General features: G+C 35.4%; 1 protein-coding gene across 1 annotated transcript in view; it reads right to left on the bottom strand.

Annotated features, from left to right (window-relative positions):
• Nucleotides 1–1466: 1466 nt before the first annotated feature.
• The window catches only part of LOC138711285 (uncharacterized), a 123503-nt gene continuing 109003 nt past the window's right edge, over nt 1467–15966 (bottom strand). Inside the window, exon 9 of the mRNA XM_069842714.1 lies at nt 1467–1620. Within this exon, the coding sequence (XP_069698815.1) occupies nt 1467–1620 (154 nt within the window). The remainder of the gene's footprint in view (nt 1621–15966) is intronic.

Here is a 15966-nt window from a genome sequence, read left to right as displayed (position 1 = left end):
TGTTTGAGAATAAGGTTCTTAGGAAAATATTTGGGGCTAAGAGGGATGAAGTTACAGGAGAATGGAGAAAGTTACACGACGCAGAACTGCATGCATTGTATTCTTCACCTAACATAATTAGGAACATTAAATCCAGACATTTGAGATGGGCAAGGCGTGTAGCACGTATGGGCGAATGCAGAAATGCATATAGAGTATTAGTTGGGAGACCGGAGGGAAAAAGACCCTTGGGGTGGCCGGGACGTAGATGGGAGGATAATATTAAAATGGATTTGAGGAAGATAGGATATGACGATAGAGACTGGATTAATCTTGCACAGGATAGGGACCGATGGCTGGCTTATGTGAGGGCGGCAATAAACCTTCGGGTTCCTCAAAATCCATTTGTAAGTAAGTAAGTTCAAAACGTGGTTGCAGAGTGTACAATTAATATCATGAATAGTCCTAACAGATTACGAAATGATGAGAGAAATCGTTTAAGTGTGGAAATACTAAAAACTGAATTTTGTATCATTGGAAACCTTAAATTACCAGATTATCTCCTATCTTAGTTCTCATAAGTGGTGACTTCTTGTTTCAATTGTGAGGTTCAGATCTGTCTTCACACAGTTGACTAAATAACAAAAATACATGGGTGGCATTTGGAAATTGAAATGGGCCTCGGAAACCTAAAATGTAATTAACACTTGTTTTATAAACTTTACCCTCAATACATAAATTTACGTGTTTCTTGCTTGAATTTCACTTAATTGATATAAATAGTTATATAGACTAAAAAGTTTTGGAATGAAAGTTACTGCGATTTACTTATGAAGACGTTTTACTTACCCCGCCTGTTCCTAAGACAGGCGGACTGTCCTCTCACACCTCCATTGGATGTTGTTGGAGGTGTGGACCTGTGAAAAGAAAAGAAACTAGTCATTTTTTTTTCTTGACCCAGTTTGTGTCAAAAAATTATCTTTGTGTTTATCTTTGTGTTTAGATATCTCCCTGAGCACGAGTTTTTTACTCCTTCAGGGAAGAACTAAGATTGTATTTCTGTCAATGTTATTTAATAAACAATAAACAATTATTTTTATGCTTCTGATTGAGGTTCGGCTGATAAATACAGTAGTGTCGATAATCCGAACTAATTGATGTTCATTCCTGTTCGAAGTATCGATTCGTTCGGATTTTCGAACATAGAGCAATAACAACACCACAAATAATTTAACTGCATGCTATATTAACTTTAAAGATTTCAATAGACCAACTGACTGTACTACAAGCAACATTAGACAGATTTTAAAAAGTCTTTGATCATTTTTTAAATTTTTACTGTGTTTCGTCTCTTTGCAGTCAAATCTCTAATTTGTAGACAGACAAGCTGTGTTAACGTATACACAGGCATTTTATTCAGCCAATTTTAAAAGTCTCTAGACCACTGATTGCTTCACCGTGAATTGACCTCTAGGGCTTCTTTCATCCTAGTTTTCTGTTACGCCGTCATCTTCATCTACAGGTGCTTCATTATCTGTTACAACAGTCAGAATTTCATCGTCGTTCAAAATTTGGTACCCGAAGTCATTTTGGTCAAGATTCAACCATTCGTTAGCATCGACCTTCTCACAATTTCTGAAGCTGTGTATGGCGTTAGAAAGAGTCGTAGCTTCAGTTAAATCTTAATTTTGCACACATTTCCATTCCTCATTTTTTCTTGCTTCTATACGTATAGGCCATAATTTTTTCATCCACAACTTTTTAATTTTCTTCTGTAAAATTATCCAAAACATCAGAAACCATATAAACACAGTCCTTCAAGTTAAGTGTTTAAATTATTCGGTGTTAAATACTTTCTTTTTAAATTTTTTGTAGAATAATTCAACTTTCGTAGAACACATCACAAACTCCAACCATAGCTACAGCAACATACACACTGACATGAAATACTACACATTGAACCAAAGAGCAAAAACTCAACACCCTAGAACAATACGAAATTTATAAACCTTAAGAACTTCAAATGAAGGATATGTGGGTCGTTATCTAGGATTAAAAAAACTTTCCCTTTTTTATGTTCTATCTGACTGTTTTAATATTTGATGTAAGGTTATTTCCGTACCAATCCTTGAAATATCAGCAGTCATCCAGGAGAATTTTTGGGAGTTATAAGTCACAGGCAGACAGCTTTTTCATTAAAAAAATTTTGAGCGTTCGGAGTCGGATATTCGACTGTTCAGACAACGACTTTCGGATTATCGACGGTCTACTGTAATCTATTATCAGGCAGTACATCTCACTTTACGATATTTGTCAGAGGAACAACAATTTGTTTGCATCTGAAATCTGATTAGTGTTATTTGTAGCTAGTCAGCGATGTATGCAATGGAGGGGAAAAGAAACCGGCTACACTAGCCCACTGCCTCCTGTCTTAGTTGCTTCATAAGTGATACTTCATGGTGTCACTTATGAGGTTCAGACCAGTCTTCGGACAGTTGACTAAATGAGGGAAAAGTATATTTAAAAAAAGTCACTGCATTATACAGCGTGGAAGGAAACCCATTACATTAATAGATGAAGTCAATGCGAAAAACTTATGTCAATACGTTTCTGATATGTCCAATAATTTTGAGAATGACATGTAACGTGTTGCAACACTGCAAGGAGTAGCTGTGCTCCTTGGAGTCATCGCTCTGCAGTGGAGGTGACTGCAACTCCAATTATTATTCACTCGGCAAGACTTGCAACAGGAGAACGTACACAAACTTAAGTGTTTACTAGACGTACTGTCTATGGAGTGTTTGAATATTAGACATAAGAAGAATTCTTTCTTCTAACCTTTATTTTTATGTTTGAGAACAACTGAGATATTTTATGAATTCTTCTGGCACATGGCTCTTCATCTAAAAAATCAAGTAACTCATGCTCAAGCAACAAATTAGAAGAGAGAATGTGCCAATGAATGATTAAGAACTAAGGAAGGTGTATAAAATTCTTAGCAACTTTTGTATGGATAGAGCTAAATATGAGTTCTTAAGATAAAGTATATAACCCGAAACTGATATCAATATCTCTGTTCTAAAAAGTAATCTATTATCCAAATATTTTCTTAAAGATTGCTTTTCATGTGAATATTCAGTCATATAACTATCATGGACAGCCTGCAAGGAGTACACACTGTGAACTATGAATACTGAATAATTACTTACGGAAACAGTCTGGCACTTCTCTTGCAGAGAATAGTGGCCTCGGTTCTATAAAAGAAAATAAACCAGTAATAATTAGAGGGGAAAAATCACTGGACCAAATATCTCACTCTCTTCTCAATCTTCTTGTTATATTAATCTTCAGCGGCCTGGTTAGTATTAGAAAGGGGTGTACAGTTAGCATTCAGCATGGAGATATGCCTTCAGTAAAAAGAAGATATAATGCGGTTAATACATGAACAATCTATGAATATTAAGAAAATACGTAATCAGAGACACTAAGTGAAAGTGATTCAATCCAAATTAGAACACTTCTGTTATCTTATCCTTAGAGTTGCAGTTGGAAATAATTGATTTTTCACATACTGCACTATTGAAAAACACGTAAAATAACGAGAACTGCCGCACCTTTAACAGTTACTTAAACCCTGAACAGAATCCGAAGATTCGTAAATTCCCTGCGCAACTGAATTTCAGTTTCACAAGCATATGTAAACCATTTTCTATTGAAAGAACTAATTAAGCAATTATTAATGGTCAATTTTTCCGATGATAACATGCAAGATATGCTTAGACTTGTTTCTTTAAATAATGCTTCGGCATTTTTCAAATTAAACAGGTCGATATTAGTTACTACAATTAAAAATTTGCCGATCTGTAATGTCATTACACTATTTGAGGAAGGATTCTTACAGGCTATGCAATAAAATTGAAAATATTGTCGACTTAGAATGTTGTTGACAGCATGAATGACAAAGATGGAAAACACTCTCACAGCCGCCTCTATTGCGAAATAAGTGGCTTGATTTGTCTTAATATTATCGGCAGATTCAGTAATAGAAGCTTTTCTTTCTTAATCTTCTTGGGTGCTATTCATAGACATTTCGCTAGCCCGTGCTACGAGCGTGCTAAACTAGCCCCGGCTATCGACTGGTTACTTGTTCAGGATTAATATGAATTCATATCGCTAATTCTGGTTTTTGAATACGAAAAATTTGGTACGCTGATGATCCACCGGAAGTCCGCGCTAAGAATGTCTATGAATACGGCCCCTTTGTTCTAAACACTTCCCCCAATAAAAATGTGCTTTTTCTGACAAAGAATTTAATCGTAAAGCAAATAATGAAAATTATTTTGATCTCATTCCTCCAAACCTAAGGAGAAAAAAGTCGCATGAAAGTGAAATTGAGAGAGGAGTACAAGGATGTCCTTTATCACCTACCCGTTCAACATCTACTTGGAGGATTTAGTGAAGAACTGTTTTCATAACATCGGAAGAATGGTAACTGGAGGAAGAAGAATAACGTGAATAAGATTTGCTGATGATATGGCGTTGTTAGCAGAACAGGTATTCTACTGGAGCTGAATGACAGCTGTGAGCAGTATGGGATGAAGATGAAGATAAATGCAAATAAGACGAAGACCATGGTTTTCGGAAGAATAATAAAAATGGTAAACCTGCTAATTCTAAATGACGCAGCAGTGCAAGTGAACAGCTTCAAATACTTTAAGTGTGCTATAAGCAATAACATGGGCTGCTGCTAGAAGCTGAAAGGTGGATAGCAATGACAAAAGCAGCTTTTAATAGAAAATGGAGAATCTTCTGCAGACCTCCAGAAAAAGAACCAAGGAAGAAACTAGTGTAGTGCTGTGTGTGGAATGTGGCATTGTACGACATGGGACAGAAATAAGGACATTAAGAGGAAGAGAAGAAAAGCGAATAGAAGCATTTGAAATGTGAATACGGAGAAGAATGGAGCGTGTGAAATTGACAGATATGAAAAGAAATGAAGCTGTGTTGGAACGCGTGGGTGCAGAAAGAATGATCTTGAAATTTAACAGGAGGAGAAAAAGGAATTTGTTGGGTTACTGGCTGAGAAGAAATTTCCTATTGAAGGATGCACTGGAAGGAATAGTGAATGCGAGAAGAGTTCGGGGCACAAGAAGATATCAGATCATAGACGACATTAAGTTATATGGATCATGTAGTAGTAGTAGTAGTAGTAGTAGGTTTATTTTGCCTGGCAGAGTTAAGGCCATGAGGCTTTCTCTTCCACTCAACCAGGTTTCAATAATATACATGGAATACAAAATTAGATTACAAAACAAAACAAAAGAAAATACCTTAGAAATTACATAAAATATAGTAGAAAATTACAATAGTCAAGATCAGTTACATAATATAAAAATACAAATAGTCAAGATCGGTACATAATATATAGAATAAAGTAGAAAATTACACATAATCAAAATCAGTTACATAACATAAGGGGAATATACACACTTACACACAATTTATAAGGCCTAAAATGCTCGAGATAAATTCGACGATTATTTCACTTGAGATATATTATACAGTTAATATACTAATAGGAGAATACATGTGGGTTACAAGACATAAAATGTTGATTAGCAAAGTCTACTGAATGGCATAGAAATACAAATGATTAAGTAATATATCAAAATAATAAAAAAAGAAAAAAAGAAGAGAGAAGAGAAAAAAATAACAACTAGGTCATTTAAGACTATTTAGAAACTTCCGCAAGAGTGTAGTTCTGTTCATTAAAATCATTTGTAAGTAGAGTCTACTTAAAATATTTTAGACTCAGACTTCTCCTGATTTCCTATGACAATGAATTCAAGGAACGAGCTGTGCGTATTGTGAAGGAAGCAGAGTAGAGAGATGTGTGATGGAATGGAATTGATAGAACAAGGTTATGCTGTGAACGTATATCACGGTTGTGGTGGGATGCTAAAAGTGTGAAGCGAGGAACTAGGGAGGAGAAGAGGAAAGCAGAAAAGAAGAAAGATTGCAGAATGATGGGTTTGCAGTGAAAGATCTGTCCTTGGACAGGAAACTATGAATGAATGCTCTAAACATCGAATTTATTGTGGTTTCTCTGAACTTGATAACTGGAACAACAGTGCATTCAAACTTTACAATTCTGGAAATTAAGGAAGCTATCCCATGTTTATCCCGAAACGTTTACATTTTCACTTATGCAGACTGATAACGATTCCTGCAACAAGGACATGAAACAAATGTTCTTTTGCTTTCCCCATTGTCAGCAGTATTAAAAAATTTATTATATGACAAATTCACAGATTCAGTAGAGTCGCCATTACTTACACTGAAGATCATAGACATAACTCTGCTGCTGAGACAATTCTGGCCCTATTTCCTTGATAATGCACTGGTCAGCAATGATTTTGTTAAATGTACAATTTCTGCTGTTTGTTACGTAATGTCATCTGCTGATTCCAAAAATGAAGTCAGAATTTTTCTACCACCCACCATTCTTTTTTTCTTTTTTCTTTTTTTCTTTTTTTTTTTGTAATTTTAGAAAAATACATCTATTTTTTTTGTACATACTGTCCTTAACATGCGAATGGAAAGAAAATATGTCAAACATTTCATTTTATTGCTCTAACAATTAACCTAAAGCTTTAGACCACTGTTGCGTATGAAGCCACAATTCATAAAAATTAATTTCATTCCTCATAAAACTGAGAGAGATACTGTAGTATTAATTTATTCTCAGTCGAGCTGGAACTTACAATCATGAAACAAGTTTCATAACCTGTGTTTTTTTGTCCTAATTTTAAATGTAGTAAAAGTATCTTGTAAAGTGAAACATACCTCGAAATACTGTGTAAATCACAAACAAGTTTTGTTACGTTTGTGGTTAGTTAACTTTGAAAACACGCAGGTTAATTTTAGCTACTAAACGAATTACAAGAGCTTGCGAGTGTTCTTTTGATTGCAAAATAGATGAGGACTGGAACTGAGTCCATGAAATCTGCTGTGCTCTACTGAGAATAAATTAATACTTACTCTAATTGGCTAAAAGGATCCCGTCATATATCTTTTCCAGTTCCAATGATATGCCGGGAACCTAAGCAACATTCAACAGACTGTTACTTTCTAGGAACCTCAGATCAGAAGATTACAGAGAACTTGTCAGCCAGCTGATTCAGAAATATAACGTGATGGCGTGGCATGTATCTCTGAAAATAACTTCTTGGATTCTCATCTATTTTTTTTCTTTCCTCAAAACCTTCGGGTAGTCAGCGACAAACATGGGGAGTGTTTTCATCAGTATTTTTCTGAAATGGAAAGGAGCTGCCAGGAAAAACTGACCCCAAATGTTCTGTCAGATTACTGTTGGACACTCAAAAGAGATAATTTCGTGCAATATAATACAAACTTACAGAAGATCTTATGAAATGACTGTCAAATGTCCCATGTGACCAACAAGCAGGCTACGTTCACCTTAACTCTTCTTTGCACAGTCTTCAATTCTACGGGGCTTCATACTTCACCCTTGTCTTGCTTTCAGATATTCAAATGAAGAAAATCTTATCGAGAGAATTGGCGTCTGGAAAGGTTCCCAAAATGCTGACTGCGTTTCCACGTTGGATGGCTATTCCTATTCGTTGCCGTAGGTAATTGGTGCAGTGAGGGTCTCCAGTAACAGTCACCAAACTTCTATCAATTTCGGAAACCAGGTCTTTTGCTTGTTTACACCAGGAGCCTATTGTTTCCACGGCAAAGACGATGAAGATGTATTTGTCTACTAGATGTACGTATTTACGACGTTTATTGAGTACGGCAGATTCTGCTGCAGAGCTAGCGAGTTTAGAAGTTGTTGGCAAGTGGGATGGAGCTAAGGTATCCACACATGTATCCCACATTAGTGATTTTTCTCTGCTCCACGGGACCAAGGTTAATCCATCAGGGCACTTACCATCCGTGCGACTAATCCCAGAGGATTCTAAAATAGCTGGGATACCAGAAGATGTTAATGCTCTCTTGATTATGTCGTTAATTGTTGAATGTCTATAAAAACGTCCCTTACTCTTGACATAGCTCAGAGCATGGTGACCGAAAGTGTCGACAACTTCCCCACATACATATTTATGTGGTACGCAGATTTTCCATCCAAGACGTAGAGCGACTGCAGTCTTAAAAGACTTGTTGTTCATCAGCGTTCCAATATTTGGGGAAGGTAGAGCTTGTAGCCAGGAACCCGCTTCTTTTTCTTGTAGAGCCAAAAGTCGAGCTTGGTCTGTTTCTGACGTACAAGATGTTACAAGAGAATCTAGGATGTGCCTAATAATTATATCAAAAGAGAGGTTTCTCAAGCGAAGTATAGAATAAAATCTATTTCACACACATATTTTAGGTAAATAAATATGATTTTAGGTAAAATGTTACAAGATATCAATACTAGAAAAGTCTGAAGTACATTTGGTAATTATTCAAAACCCTTGGGTGATAGCAAAATTTTGAAAACAGATTTGAAATCAGCATGAAAAATGCTATAAGAATCACCCATTCTTTATCTTTTAACAAAATACATGTTTAATTTTGTTGACCAGTGTAACAGAATTGATTAGTTTACAGCGATTAATGGGAAGTTCGAAATGGCATATAAATGATAAAGGTAGATTTCTGAAATTCTATACACCCATTCTGCAATTCATACAACAACAAACAATAATAATAATAATAATAATAATAATCACAGTTGCTTCATTCCTTTCACAAGACACGCTACACCGCTCCTGGTACCTTATGAATGATTTCTAGCATAACCGGAATATATTCACAGTCCATATCTCGCAACGTAAATAAGAAAGTAGAACTGGAACAATTATATACTGTTCTGAAATTTTGGTTTCATGGGAAAAATAGGGAGTAATTGAACTAATATAATCATATGTAACAGGCTAATGTAGAGGAAATGGTTGTACAGTAGTGGCAAAAAAATCCGGACCGACCCTTGGAGCTGATTTCAGAGTCACAGATTCAAATTCTGCTAGTCACAAAACACATCCATCTTGTACAATTAATTTCTAAATTACAAATTAAAATACTACATTTTAACACATAAAAAAAATAAAAAAAAAGAAAAAAAAATTGTAACAATGAAATTTACTGCATTTGTTCGATTCTTACCGTCTTGTGTTTCCTTCAGTGCCTCAAACTTACAGACGAAAAACTTTGAGAGTTTTATTTTTATCTGGCATCAATATTACATTTCTACCTCTATTCGGCAAAGATAACTGCGTATTTTTACATTAAATAGCAGTACATACCTCTGGCTTCACTATCCATATTGAAATTACTACAGTTTGACACAATACACAGCACAGGATTCTTCTGTATCAGCTACAAGGGTCGGTCCGGTTTTTTTGCCACTACCGTACATTATGCAAGGTAAAGCCGAAATTGTGATTCAGCATAGCATGCCTCAGGTCTTTCTCTCTCAACCGCGAACATGGGTTGAATTTCACCGTCGTCACCCAAAGACCTGAATCTAATTTTCAAACTCTCAGGATACCTGTTCTGTAGGAGGACGACAAACTGGGCGATCCACGATAATGACAGTTCTTTTGCGGTATTAGATCAAGGTAACAGCAAGTGTCACCCGATCAGATTGAAAGGAACTTGGAATTCCTAAAACTCTATGCACCGTATTCTGCAATATCATACATATCATTCTTATAAAATCAACTTTTGCAGGAACTGCGTACTCGTAGTGGTGATTCTGATCGTCCCACAGTGGGGGCATTTGGCCACCGATTTAGGCGGCCGAAAATCGATTTTCTAAAACTCACTTTGGGTAGAAAAAAATATGACATGGTAAAGCTGAATGGAATTGACGGGAAATAATAAACTACCCTACTGCCATCGCTTCGCGCAAATCCTGAGACTGTATGACAGTGGAAACTTGATCGTCTCTTGCAGTGCTCGCACCTTTTCTCGGCATTGTTTGTGTAAGCTCAAGTTCTACAGTGAATATTATTTGTTCGGTGTATGGTTTGAAGTGAATAGTTGCTGATTCTGATGAAACTGGAAAGTTGAATACATTTTAAATATTTTTATCGGTATTACAGGCCTAACTATTTTGACGAAGACAAAGCGATATCAAAAAATGACATTTCTTTTCATTATTTTTTAAGTTAATTTAAGCAAATTCGAGTACAATAGTTCACTTCCGGATATTTCCCGGTACTGTTTTTACTGTAAAGGCTAGTTCACAATAAACCGGGAACGAAAACGACAACGAGAACGAAAATGGAAATAATCTATACTAATAATAAATCTGTAGCCGAAATTTTTCTGGTAATTTTCGATTTTCCAAAAATAATTGGTCCTAACATATATAATTAACCACCCTGAAACCGAAAATCGCATTTTTGAAATTTTTGTTTGTATGTCTGTCTGTATGTTTGTTACCTTTTCACGCGATAATGGCTGAACCGATTTATATGAAAATTGGAATATAAATTAAGTTTGTTGTAACTTAGATTTTAGGCTATATGGCATTCAAAATACTTTATTTGAAAGGGGGGTTATAAGGAGGCCTGAATTAAATCGAAATATCTCGCTTATTATTGATTTTTGTGAAAAATGTTACATGACAAAAGTTTTTTCAAAAATGATTTCTGATAAGTTTTATTCTTTACAAAATTTTGATAGGACTGATATTTAAGGAGATAAATGAGTTTTAAAATTAAAATAACGCCATCTAAGACGGTGCAATGTATTAAGAACAAATGACTTCGTCTATAAGGGGCCTTGGACAACAGCAATCGAAACAGGGGCCTTGGACATCAACAATCGAAAGCTATTAAACATAGCCTACATAGTCATAGTATGTATGACGTAATATCAGAAGCTAAATTAACCGATTTGTACATACTAGGTTCAAAAAGTTCCCGGAATTTGCTAGTATCATAGAAACAACGTACCTTAAACACTATTCTACAGCATTCCCTTCAAAATAGTTTCCTTCCGCAACAACACACTTTTACCAACGCGTGCAGAGTTCCTGGAAGCAGGCCTGGAAGCCATTTTATGAAACCCGTCTTAGTGCTCTCGTCGCGTTTGCGATAACCTCTTCAGCATTGAATCTCCGTACTTTCAGATGACTTTTCAGACGGGGAAACAGAAAGTAATCAGGTGGTGAGAGATCAGGAGAGTATGGTGGGTGATCCAAAGCAGTTATGTTGTGCCTGGCAAGAAAATTCTTTATAATAATTGCGCGATGAGCAGGTGCATTGTCATGCATAAGCAACCAGTTGTTTTCTACCCACTTTTCTGGACGTTTCCTTCTCACTGCGTCCCGGAGGCGACGGAGGATTTCTACGTACAATTCTTTCGTTACAGTATGACCTTCTGGAATGAACTCATGGTGGATGAGACCCTGAGAGTCGAAGAAAACTTCCAACATAACTTTGCCTTTGGAAGTGTCCCTAGGAAATTTTTGCTTCCGAGAAGATGTTTTCGATTTCCACTCAGATGACTGTCGTTTAGGGACTGGGTCGTACAAGTAGCACCAAGTTTCATCACCAGCAATAATTTTGTTTAAGAAATCACCATCTTCATCAGCCATACTGATCATGTCCCCAGCAAGAGTCATTCTTGTTTCTTTCTGTTCTGCCGACAACATTTTCGGAACTAACTTCTGAGACACGTAATGCATGTTGAGATGCTTGTGAAGAACATTGTGTACACTTCCGACTGATATTCCGACCTCTGCTGCTATCTCTTTTATGGTTTTACGTCGGTCGTCCCTCACAACATTACCCACACGCTGAGCGATTGCTTCATTTGTTGCAGTTGTTGGTCGGTCATCTTTGATGCTATCGCGGCCACCAGAAAAGCGTTTTTGCCAGGCATACACTTGAGTTTTTTTCATTGCTGCTTCGCCATATGCTTCTTCCAACAATCTTAATGTCTCTGCAGGAGTTTTGTGTAACAAAACACAAAACTTGATGTTTGTACGTTGCTCTGTGGACATAATTACAAAATGCGACGAACAAACAAAACACTATGATAAACAATTGCCTACAACTCAAAACCAACAATCGCCATTATCAACAAACTTTAAGGAAATGACATCATGAATGTCACCAACAAAACAAATGTATAATATCCCTTGTTATATATTAATACGAAAAATGGTAATAAAATTCCGGGAACTTTTTGAACCCAGTAGTATAATTAATTATTATTTCACCATTGGAAAGTGTAGTTTCTCTAGATGGACATAATGCTATAATGTTATTACAGTAACGTCTGAGTGAATCGAGGACAGGTAAGATTAAAATAGCTTCTTATGCACAGAAAATTTGATAGGCTATTTTGTACATTCGTTTTCTGTATTTCTTAAAATAATATTTATGTACACTCATTTTAATCTCAGAGAATTAAAGAACAACGAGAGTGTATTGATTTAGTATGCAGTAATAGTACGTTAGCTTAGCAATCCATTATTTTATCATTCAAATTTTAACTATGCTCAATTGAATCGTGTTAAAATACATAAAATATATATGCAATAAATGCAATGCAAAAAAAATTGGGTAATGAGAGCGAAGCATATTATCTTGCGCTGTTGTAAAAGTTGTTCCCTGGATCAAACGTCCTATTTTAATTATGTAATTACTTTATATTTATTTCTAACAGGTGCAGCGGAGCGCACGGGTACGGCTAGTGTTAAAATAAATGTATTGAAATGGGAGCATTCACAATTAACCATTGTGAATGCTCAGATTGAAAAATATATATTTTAACATTATTTTCGTTCTCGTTCTCGTCGTTTCCGTTCCCGGTTTATTGTGAACCAGCCTTAATAAAAACTTTAAGGCTTCTACTTCACTATTAGGCCTACTTAAAAATCAGCCACGGAATCGCGCGGTTTTATAGGATAAAGATTCATCAACTATTTACGACCTTGCGTGCATGATTATGTTACATCACCAAAATTTCGTTTTTCTTTTCAGCTTAAGTGCACAGATTTCATGAAATTGCACTTCTTTCTGTGTGTTGAAGTATTAATTTCTAAATTACTTTGTAAAAATATACCATTTACACGTTGAAGAAAAAATGGAGGGGGAGCTAAAAGCATTTTCTTAATTTTGAAAATTTAAATTTGCAAGAAATGACCTTCAGGACCCCACATGTCAAAATGTGAAGGGGAAAAAAGAACATTATTATGTAAAATTGAAAATTCAGGTTTGAATGCATGAAGCAGGGTAGACCTATTAGTAAAACGTAAGCTAGAAATGTTGGTATAAATGTAGATATTTTTAAGCTATGTTTATTTCTGTTTTATATTATACAAAATTTCAGGGCACCGGACGTCAATATAACATCTCGAAGGAAGTTATGTAACATGATGCAGCGGCAAAGTTTACCAAAATTTAACGCAAAATTGGAATCTGTAGAAAATTAGCTGCTAGCCTATGAAAATTACATAGGCGAACAAATTAAGGAAATAAAGCATAAATTTTCACGTTATAAATCTGAATTGAAATGAAGATGGACCACAGCACACAAAATGGAGCATACATTCAGTAACAAAAACAATGACTTGTTCGAAGGAATATTCGCGATTACTAAGATAGTGGATCAACCGGGACGACCATGAAGACTTTGCAGAAATTGACTGAGAGTTGCAAAGAACGGAAGAAAGAAAGAAAGAAAGAAAGAAAGAAAGAAAGAAAGAAAGAAAGAAAGAAAGAAAGAAAGAAAGAAAGAAAGAAAGAAAGAAAGAAAGAAAGAAAGAAAGAAAGAAAAGAAAGAAAGAAAGAAAGAAAGAAAGAAAGAAAGAAAGTAAGAAAGAAAGAAAGTTTGTATAGAACTACATACTGTATACGGAAATATTGACTTATAGTTTCCCAGGTGAAATTAAGAACTTTGGCATGTTTGTTGAAGCTGGTGTTTCAATAAGACAATATGAAATAACAAGAATTAATAAAAAGTTATAACCTTGCTACAGTGTGTTACAGAAGGCAAAATTGGATTGCTACGCGAATGAGGAGTCATACGATGCTACTATTATTTCTGCTAAGAAAAAGTTACAAAGGTTATTGGACTATAGGATTACACGATTGTTGACGCGTCTTATGAGTTGTACAAGCTTTAATTGAAGAAGAAAGAACGAGTAACTGGTTGGTGTTAATTTGGAATGAGGATGTGACTCCATTTAAACAGAAATTTCAGAATGATGCTGATTCCCATAAAAATATTTCTTGGACTTTTTTCCCACTAATTTGTTGCAAAATAAAAATTACATCTGGCACAATCCAACTCCAACTTCGCCACGTTATTGTTGCCCTATTAAAATAAGAGTTGTCAAAGAATCTACTGACATAGCAAGTGAAATGATCCATGGCACTCAACATCATCATAAGCAACACCATCATCATCCGGCTGATCAATGTGAATCAGATTTTAAGCAATAATAAACATGAATATTTAGGTTGAACTTATGTCTTGATTTTAATGTATTATTAAATGGCTTGAAAATGTAGAAATAATATTTTTATTCATAAAAATATTTCATGTCAATTAAAATACAATATATTAGTAAGAAAACAAGTTTAGACTCAATTCAAGTACAAAAATAGCTTTGACCGCCTAAATCTGCCAAACATCCCACTGTGCGCCGGGAAGAATTTTGTAATTGGCTTACTAATAATGAAATAAACAGGCAGGACCATGGTCATGTGCACAAGCACAACATGGTGAAGTTATCGCAAGAGAATCCTCACATAGCATAATATATTGATACCCAGAATAACAGTGCGCGAGTTTTCTTCGAAGGACACGTCAACACTGAACGATATCTGCAACTCCTAAAAGATGTATTCGAACCGTAAGTCGGCGATATGTCAGTAAAGGAAGTCGGAGATTCAAATTGCAACAAGACGAATCTCTCCGCACTTCGATGTTCGTTGTATGAGAACGACTTCACGAGAACATTGATCCTGGACGATGGTTCAGTCGTAGAGTGCTTACAGAATGGCCCGCCAAGGTCCCCAGACCTCACACCTCACATACCGTAACTCTTTCCTGTGGCGAAACCTTAAATCTATCCACATTCAACTGATATCTCAAAGAAAACATTAATGCTGCAATGCTGCATATCACGCTATCCCAAGAACAATGTTCATAACGTACAAAGATCTTTCCATGCTCGCATCCATATTTTTAACGCTGAAGAGGGAAATCAATTTGAACATATTTTACATTAATGCTTTTTCTATTTCAAACGAAAACTCAAATGTCAATATTGTGCAACATTCATTACATCAAGACTTGAGATTTGCACTAAGACAGCTGACTTTTGAGACATCCGGTATAATCCAAAACTGATAGTCTATCGGTATCTACGTTATAAAATCAAATCTATTTTATAACTTTTTTTTCCATTGAATACGTTTCATATGGTGATCTAGTGACACAACTTTTAAATATCTATGTGCTATAAATAGTATAATATTGTAAATTGGTAAATCGTGAAGTTACTTACAATTAGGGCCATTATAACGGCCAGCTTCTCCGGATGGAACAGGTCCTATAAAAAGAATATAAAACAATAATAATTATGCTGGAAATACATCTCTGGCTCAGTAATTGCCAGTAACAGTTACTAATACTGATTTACTACCAATCCTAATAACAACAAATAAAAAAAATGTAATACTTTCTTCCCTCTGAACACTTACCAGATACTATCTTCACAATATATGTGTATATGAATTGGTGAGACGTGAAAGGAGCTAACTACACTTTGAGTGGATTTCGGCAAATTTAAAAAATGTGTCGGATGGTTAAATTTTTAATGTGTACGTTTATTTTATTTTTGGGACAGGTAAAGATTGGATCATTGATTTTAAAAATTGAATATAAATTATAATTTTGTATTTTAATGTAGTTAGAGAAATAAATGAATGTATTGTAGATAGTTCCTTTTAATTT

Source organism: Periplaneta americana, chromosome 12 (genome assembly GCF_040183065.1).
Source record: "Periplaneta americana isolate PAMFEO1 chromosome 12, P.americana_PAMFEO1_priV1, whole genome shotgun sequence".
In the NCBI taxonomy this organism is placed as follows: Eukaryota; Metazoa; Arthropoda; class Insecta; order Blattodea; family Blattidae; genus Periplaneta; species Periplaneta americana.
The sequence above is the reverse complement of the archived record's forward strand: the minus strand, read 5'-3'. Positions and strand labels throughout refer to the sequence as shown.